At 41.8% G+C, this 8,861-nt stretch overlaps 1 protein-coding gene across 2 annotated transcripts; it reads left to right on the forward strand.

The window, feature by feature from the left end:
- Positions 1-278: 278 nt before the first annotated feature.
- galnt3 (UDP-N-acetyl-alpha-D-galactosamine:polypeptide N-acetylgalactosaminyltransferase 3 (GalNAc-T3)) lies at positions 279-8,808 on the forward strand. Of its 2 annotated transcripts, XM_039818202.1 has the most exons (13): positions 279-465; positions 1,014-1,273; positions 1,611-2,150; positions 3,044-3,216; positions 3,815-3,964; positions 4,173-4,407; positions 4,507-4,624; positions 4,773-4,973; positions 6,577-6,708; positions 6,935-7,036; positions 7,122-7,274; positions 7,386-7,534; positions 7,640-8,808. In XM_039818202.1, exons 3-12 carry the CDS (start codon positions 1,615-1,617, stop codon positions 7,497-7,499), a joined length of 1,914 nt encoding a protein of 637 aa, XP_039674136.1. In that variant the 5' UTR covers positions 279-465; positions 1,014-1,273; positions 1,611-1,614; the 3' UTR covers positions 7,500-7,534; positions 7,640-8,808. The 2 variants fall into 2 exon arrangements, with proteins under 2 accessions (XP_039674136.1, XP_039674135.1); XM_039818201.1 differs by having other exon boundaries at positions 7,386-8,808.
- Positions 8,809-8,861: the final 53 nt, after the last annotated feature.

The raw sequence follows: 8,861 nt of genomic DNA on the forward strand, positions 1-8,861 counted from the left end.
GATGTACTACTGTTAAGCTTATATTTGATAAATATCAAATAAAATAATTTTGATATGATCGCAGATTTTATGCCTGATTTCTTTTCTACTAACGATGTAACTGACGTTATGTACCATTCCGATTAAGATGTTCTGATTAGACAATTTATATCATCAAACAGTTGCCACATAGACAAACATTTACAAGCGTGACTAAAGGGGGGAAAAGTAGGACACACTGAACATTTTAATGGACATAATAAACTGGATGCTTGCCGTGGATAGGAAGTGCTGGGGAACACAGTCACTACAGATGGAGTCACTGTGCAAGTCAAAGGCACAGAGAACTCAAACTGGGCACCAGAGCATGCTCCCTGCGGCTGGAATCCGCGTCTTTACTCCTTCAAGCATCCAACTCTTTATGAAGACCATCCGCTGTGGGGAACCTGCGAAATGTAAGGATTAGATGAACTACAGAGTCCTCTGGTGAGTGTCCGGTTTTACAACTTTAATCAGTAGTAACTGAACCTCAAGTTGATTCATAATCTAGGCATTTTCGCTTCCATGCGAAAGGACGCTTTTCTTAAATGCAGTCTGGACCGTATTCGTTTTTAGTTAGTGGTGAAGTTCATAAGTTTAAGCTCTGTTTGCGAGATGTGGTGTTTTCTCAGAGAACCTGATTGGATGCGGTGCGATGTGTGTGGAACATAGCGCGTTCCTCCGCTTTTTGTAACCCAGCAACTGTCCCAGTGAATGACCAGTTGAACAAATCCTATTGGCACCATTATTGAATCTGAGGAACTCCGTGGAGAACACAGTCTGCAATATTCTTGAAGTCAGAGTGACTGCAGGCCACTTTAGCCTATCTATCAATAGGTTTGTCACAGGAAATGTTTGATTCAGCAGTGATTTTGTCAAATAATATATATTTTTAAAAAGCTTACCACATGACATAAGTCAAACTACAGGGCAAACAAGGCCATCGCCAAACTTGTTTAGTGATAATCGCCTCAATGGTTTATCACGTTTTTCAGGTATGGATTGTGACACGCAGAAGTTCTCTCTGCGCATGCGCGCCAGCACGTCTCCTCCCTCTACCTGAGAGGGGCGCACCTGGATCCAACGAGACGGAAGTTTTGTGGAGGCACAGAGCAAATTGTTTTTGTCTTCGCGAAAAAGTTTCTTTGGAGTTCAAGCAACTGATTGAGGATCTCCAATCGAAGCAGGATGTCATTCGTTGACATTTTAAAGAACAATTTAGGGTGTTTCTAACCTAACTGTTCCGCGTCTAATGGTAAGTGGTCTTTTCCCCAGAAGGAATCCAGAGCAGTGGTTGCTTAGCCTATTTCATAAGCCGTTTCTAAATATGTTAATATGTGTAGATGGCAGCAGACTTCTTAGCTTCACCAGGAACTGCTACACATTTCATTTGTTTTATTTCAGAGCAAGAAAAAAAAATACTTTTTCGAAAAGTAGCCTAGGCTACTATGTTAATGTAGTGACCTTGCAGGTAATGTAGCGTATCACTATGCTGTAGTTTTCTGAAACCCAGTGTCTTTAATTTGACAAAGGGCATAGGCTACATTAATGCTGTTTACTCATCATTATATCATAATATGTATTGATTTCAGCGGAATGCCATTCCAAAGCCAGCCTGCTCTCTATTCAAGAAGAATGATAGCTCTCCGCAGAGTGCTCCGAAGGCGATTGCACCCAGTTAAACTGGCGATAGTGGCCCTTGTCTTTGTCACATTTGTGTTCTTCATACAATGGGAAGTTGGGAGCCAAAACCAACAGGAGGACCCGTGGCTGAAGGAGATGGCAGTGAAGCGGGATGCCATGCTGGGCATGGTGATGGGAGCTGTTAATAACTTCAGGGATGTGATTCCAAAGATGCAGATCAGAGCCCCTGTACGTCTGCCAGACAGGGCAGACAGCGGGTCCTGTCTGCCGGGTCACTACACTGCCACTGAGCTCAGGCCAGCTCTGGAGCGGCCACCTCAGAACCCTGTTGCTCCTGGAGCAGCTGGGAAAGCTTTCCACACAGAATCACTGAGCACTGAGGAGCAGAAGGAGAAGGAGAGGGGTGAAGAGAAACACTGCTTTAACCTGTATGCCAGTGACCGCATCTCCTTGAGCAGAGACCTGGGCGCAGACACCAGACCACCAGAGTATGTCTACAATCTTTACGCTGTTCATAAAGCTGTGCAAAATCCCCCACGTTTGCCAAAAAATTGTCAATATATTTTCCAAATGATTTTGATTTCGAAACCTGTAATTGCACCACCTAGTGGGAGTAAATGCAGCTTTGGTGCTGTATAGTAGGCCTACTCTTCCTTCCCTATTACTAGGGATCGACCAAAGCAGAGAGACAGAGAAAGAGCTGTAGCGGAGCCAAGTAGCGCACATTTTAATTACTTAATTAACTTTAGGCCTATCGGTTAAAGGGCAAATAAAACGCAGATAGACTACAGATAATCTGCAAAATGCCAAAAAACGGCCCGATAATCGGTCTATCGCTACCTATTACTACTCCATGAATTGATGTACTGGCCCTGAATATAATTGTAAGTCACACACTAAAAAACACCCAAATAGATCAGTGTAGCCTAATATAAATGGGGCCTAACCCAAACACATTCATCATATTTGCTTTATGGAACTGGGGAAAATTTCAGGCAGAAACCACAGAGATGATTGTTCCGACTGGGAGTTTGTTTCAGCATGCCTGCCCAGTTACTGCGGCCAGTTCAGAAAGAAGCACAGTTATGTTTGGCACTGACTGTACATCCAAGTGTATGTTAGTCCAAGTACATGTCGGTAGATAGTCAGTACATGACACAGACATAAAGCCTGTGCATGTACTGGCTATCTTATTAGGGAGAATAAAGTCTCTCCCACTCTGATATGGCAGATATTTCAAAGGCTGCCACACATGCGGTGTCACGGCTGAAATGGACACCCCACAAGGGAGAGTCTGCAGATGTAATAACTAGACTATTGTGCCACTCGGGAACTGTACAGGACAGTCAGATCTTTGTGCTCTTTCTCCTTCTTTTTGCAGATGTATTGAGCAAACCTTCAAGCGATGCCCCGCCTTGCCGACCACCAGTGTGATAATTGTGTTTCACAATGAGGCTTGGAGCACCCTGCTAAGGACAGTATACAGTGTCCTCCACACCTCCCCTGCCATTCTCCTCAAGGAGATCATCCTGGTGGACGACGCCAGCGTTGATGGTAAAATTTAAAAGGACCCTTCAGGACCGCCCTGCTTTCTTTTGGGTTCGATTTCAGGCAGCATGTTGGGTGGGCAGCTTGCTGGTGTGCATCAAAACGTGCAGAGAGGAGCTCCCTGCTCCCTCTGTGGCCAATGAACTGGGTTACAACAGGAATCTAGTGAATATTCTTCTTAGAGGTATTAGTAGTGGTTGTGCTTAGAAATGAGTCAGTGTTAACTCTTGTAAACAGGTCCGATGTACTGTAGGAAGAAAACAAAATGCTGGAGAGTAGAGAGGTTTCAGGGAATGCAGGCGATCTGACTCTCTCAGCTTAGTTACTTGTAGTGAACAGGACACAGATGGAGGCCTGCTGTTTAGCAGCTCTCCTGACAGCCATCCATGTTGAAGATGAAAGGAAGACGCTTTGTCCTTTTTCATCTGTTTTTTGAGTTTTACCTTCCAGGCTGAGGACTGTGAATATTATCTATTGATCACTTAAGCGATACTTCAGACTTTATGAGACTGTTATATTGCTCATATTATTTCATCAGTTTTTCTAAATGTTCTTCTCAACCTCTCACTTTACTGTATGTCTAATGGAAATCCCGTTATTTCAGAAGCGTTGAAGGACAAGCTGGATGAGTATTTGAAGCGGCTGAGCATTGTTCAAGTTGTCCGCCAGCGTGAAAGGAAAGGACTCATCACCGCTCGGCTGCTGGGTGCCTCCGTAGCCACCGGTGACACACTCACCTTTCTGGATGCTCACTGTTAGTGAACACACCTGACATTACTCACACACTAATACCAGTTGCATGCCAGACACACCCTGACTTACACACCCGCAGCTCAACAACCTACTGTTTGCTCTTCTTAAAGTCCTCTGCATGGCCGCAACCCTTTTCCATTCCAAAATTAGCCATTCAGTGGTTATTGTTAAGTAATATGTTGTAATGTCTGATTTGCATGCATTAACAGGTGAATGCTTCAATGGATGGCTGGAGCCCCTGTTGGCCAGGATAGCAGATAACTACACTGTAGTAGTGAGTCCTGATATAACCACTATTGATCTCAATACTTTTGAGTTTGTGAAACCGTCCCCGTATGGCCAGAACCACAACCGAGGAAACTTTGACTGGAGCCTTTCCTTCGGCTGGGAGAGTCTACCAGATCATGAGAAACAAAGGAGGAAGGATGAAACATACCCGATCAAGTAAGCAATCAATGTACATGAATACAGAATAACACCTTTATATAAACTCTTGCTTCTTCTTGGAAATCATTAAAAACATTAAACAAAATGTTTCTACAGGACTCCCACATTTGCTGGTGGGCTTTTCTCCATCTCAAAAGAATATTTCTACCATATTGGAAGCTATGATGAAAAAATGGAAATCTGGGGCGGTGAGAATATTGAAATGTCGTTTAGGGTAAGACATTGCGAAGCTGTCATTCTGGATGTGCAGAAGTTTTGTCATTTGTATCTGTTAAATCATTCCATTATCGTAACAGCTGTATAGGCGTGTCTACCAGCATGTCATTATACATCGGTTTGTGCTGTCTCCCATTAATCTGCAGGTGTGGCAGTGTGGCGGACAGCTGGAGATCATCCCTTGTTCCATTGTTGGTCATGTTTTCCGCACCAAGAGCCCCCACACCTTTCCCAAGGGCACACAAGTGATTGCTCGTAACCAGGTTCGACTGGCGGAGGTCTGGATGGACGACTACAAGGAGATCTTTTACCGCCGTAACCAGCAAGCTGCACAGATGGCAAAAGATGTATGTAGTGCTTCTGACTAGAGCTGCAACTACTGATTGTTTTCATTGTCGATTAATCGAGTTGTTTGGTCTATAAACTGTAAGAAAATGAAGAAAAAAAAGTTGATCAGGGTTTCCCAAAGCCCAATGTGATGTCCTCAAATGTCTTGTTTTCTCATCTTAACGATTCAGTTTACTGTCATAGAGAAGTGCAGAAACTAGAAAAAATTTGCATTTCAGAAGCTGGAATCAGAGAATTTCATTTTCCAAAAACGACTCCAACTGATTTATCGATCAAAATATTTGGCGATCAATTTAATTGTTGACAACTAATCGATTAGTCTTAGCAGCTCTTCTTCTGACACTAATGTGACTTTGAAATGTGTGTATCTATCCTTTTTAAATGCTGCACATTGCTCTGCAGCATTATCTTTAACTTCTACTTCCCATGGTCATATGTTAGTGGTTTTTAAAGAGCACTTATAAACCCCCTGGGCCTGGAGGAAGTCTGCTCTGGTAAATGACACACAGGCTTTCAGCGTTTCCCAACATGTGGTCCTGGAGGTGCCATAAACACTTCCCTCAGGGCTGTACCTCACAGAGTGGGCCAGCCCTCTCCCGCTGGCTTCAAACAGGCATGCCGTCATCAACAGCTTCATGGAATCCACTGTAGTAGCTATCGGTGTGTGCACTAATGTGAGCAGCATCCTTGTCATTATAGAAAGTGCTCCAATTATTCAAGAGCATGAGGTGCCTGCAAATCCTTTAAAATGTGCTGCTACGCTTCCATTTAAAAAGGAACAGTGATCGACTACTTGTCTGTAGTTAATTTGTTCAACAAAGGACTCATTAGAGCACTGGAACGCATTTATTGACTTTAGAAAAGTAAAGCGATGATATTCAGAGTAAAAAAAACAAAAACATTCAATGGAATATAGTTTTTTTCCTTTTAAGGTTACATCTAATTGTTTTTTGCAATGGAGTTGTATGTTTTATTTCTGTAATTGGTGCTCCGCTTCACCACAGACTGAAATATCTCAACAAGATAATAGATCGCCATGGTGCCCAGAGGATGAGTCCTAATGACTTTTCCTGGCTCTGACTTTTCCGTTAAGTGCAACTATGACCTCATAGTGACATTTTTGTTTTTAGTGAAATATCTCAACAATTATTGGATGGATTGCAATGCAATTTAGTACATGCATTCACATCACCCTCAGGATGACTCTGGTGATCTGTTTCCTCTAGCACTAGCATCAAGTCAAATTTTCTTACTATTACTAATACATAATTTGGTTTATGATCAAGTACCTGCAACTTGCGCAAGTGCTTGTGTGGTCTTTATATATTTTGAGCTCACACTAATTCTTGATTTCAGTGCAGATGGCAACCTTTAGAGAAAGATATATTAAAAAAAAAAATAAGATATTTTTCCATACCTGACATTTTTCGTCCGAGATCTCACAAAAGTGATAAAGAATATTTTTAAGACCATATCTGAAGGCAAGACGGAGCATCATTGCTTTGTGGGTAAACCTTGTTAAATGAGCCCTGTTAGTATCCCGCATGTCTGCAGTGTGTTGAGAATCAATGTAAAGGAACTGTTTTTGCATTGTTTCAACAGAGGGCCTTTGGAGAGATCTCCGAACGCATGGACCTCCGTGCGCGACTGCAGTGCAAGAGCTTCTCATGGTATTTGAAGAACGTTTATCCAGAAGTCTTCATGCCTGATCTCAACCCACTCCACTTTGGCTCAGTAAGATCACACACCCCACCACCAGCTCTCCTCTTTCCAAACCTCAGAACTCTGTCTAGCCACTGTGGGTTTCCACTTGGGATCTCCAGAGGGTACTGAGCAGTTCCAATTTGACACCACTGAAAGCACTCCAGAGAATAAAGTTGTTTGAACAGCTTGCAATGGATGTTAGTTTTTCATTTTGTTTCCTCTCACTGCTCTCCCCTTCCCTTCTCTTTCTCTGTAGGTGAAAAATGTCGGCAAAGACTCATGTCTGGATGTTGGAGAGAACAATGAGGGTGGGAAACAGCTGATCATGTACCCATGTCACGGACTAGGAGGAAACCAGGTCAGTCAGAGAATCTACCTTCTATCACTGATTGGTAAAAATATGATTCATTGTTGACGGCATTTTTTTGTTTCCTTTCCTGTAGTATTTTGAGTTCTCCACACGTCACGAGATTAGACACAACATTCAGAAGGAGCTGTGTTTGCACGGGGCAGAGGGGACTGTGAAGCTGGAGGACTGCCAGTATAAAGGCAGGAACACATTTGTAGGAGCAGAGCAAAAATGGGAACTGAAGGATGTGAGTTTTATTTTAATTTTATTTTTTGCGTTTTCTGTGTACTGATTTGTGATTTCAGATACTTGGGTTATCTTATTAGAAAAGTAATAGTTTTGTCTTGTCTTTGTATAGAACCAGTTATTCTACATTCCAGGATGGAACATGTGTCTGAGTGCCCGTCATGAGCATCCCTCTCTGGCCCTCTGCAACCCCTCGGACATGTACCAGCTCTGGTCCTTCGTCTGAGTCTGCAAAGTACCACTTTGCAGAATAGCCACTCTGTATGCATAGACGTACTAGGACATGAGTGTAATATACTGTATGCAGTTAACATGCAGTCTTTTTTAGATTTATGACATTGAGTTTTAATTTATTTTTATACGTAGAAAAACTGAACTGCTGCTGCTGGGAAGTTTGGACTTTGGGGAGAAACCCCAGTGTGCCACTGCTGGAAAGGAAGAAATCAAACAATGATCCCAGTCAGACTGTGAACTGAGATTCTTGAAACAATTAAGATGCACTGTGCTGACAAGTGCCTCTTTTGTGTTTGAGATGTCTTCACTAGTCCAAGTCATTGCAACCAATGCGTGCAGAATGAGGTATATGAAGCCTAACACTGAACATTTTCCTGTGAGACCCATGAATCTAAAACAAAATCATACAAAAAGACACAGTAGATGGGGTTAAAGTTGGACACACAAAAATCCCATATGTTATGCACCAAAGAGATTGAAAGTGAAAACCTGAAACACACATAACTGTATGATGTGCATTGCCCCCCTTTTTAAAATAACTTTTTTTTAATAATAATACAAAACCTTTTATTTTTTATATATATATATATATATATATATATATATATATTAGTGTTTATACTGGGTGGGTTGAGTGGTGGAGGGATAGGTAGTGGTGTGGTGGGGTTGTTGCAGGTCTCGGTGGATGCAGAATGATGGCTTCTACAGTGTTGTGATCAAAATAGTCTTCAGATCAGGATAGGAGTTGATTTGAATTATTTCCAGCTAACTATGAGACCAGAAAACATTGGCAAGGCATAGATTTTATAATTTCTTTACAGTTGCCAGTTTATTAGAAAAAAAAACGAATGCAGTCTAATACAACAACCCTGCAATAAATCCTCCCTTAACTAACATTATAATGTGGTGCTGTTAAATTATGTTGCACCATGCTTAGGTGTTTCTAATATTATGTCAAACGATTTTATAACCATTCACCATGCATTCTCTTTTTAATTGTGGCAATGTTTATCTGTAATATTTCCATTTTTTTATACTTAATTTTTTTACGTGAAATGAATGTACGGAAGGAATTCTAATTGTTGATCAAATGTCTGAAACGCTACATCTAAACTGGAGTCCACTAATGAGTCTCTGGTGCAGGCACTAGTGTTTAGATGGCTGTGGAATATTGTAAATAACTTTAAGTTTCAGACTGGGTAAGAAACAGCTGCAATGTGTGTGTTTGTAAACTGTCTATTTTTGCCTTGGTATTAAGAGGTCTTATTTTTAGGTTAATAAATTCAGTTGGGTAGCACTGAGCCATTTTGTCTCAATTCTTCATGTGATCTGCAGAGGGCGCTTTGCACTAAGA

Source organism: Perca fluviatilis, chromosome 12 (assembly GCF_010015445.1).
Source record: "Perca fluviatilis chromosome 12, GENO_Pfluv_1.0, whole genome shotgun sequence".
Lineage (NCBI taxonomy): Eukaryota > Metazoa > Chordata > Actinopteri > Perciformes > Percidae > Perca > Perca fluviatilis.

Bases quoted from the DNA above. Each gene is read 5' to 3' on its own strand.
- galnt3 (XM_039818201.1), top strand. From the start codon at position 1,615: ATGCCATTCCAAAGCCAGCCTGCTCTCTATTCAAGAAGAATGATAGCT. The intron at 3,965-4,172 runs GTTAGTGAACAC...ATGCATTAACAG, and splicing joins CACCTTTCTGGATGCTCACT to GTGAATGCTTCAATGGATGG. The intron at 4,625-4,772 runs GTAAGACATTGC...ATTAATCTGCAG, and splicing joins ATATTGAAATGTCGTTTAGG to GTGTGGCAGTGTGGCGGACA.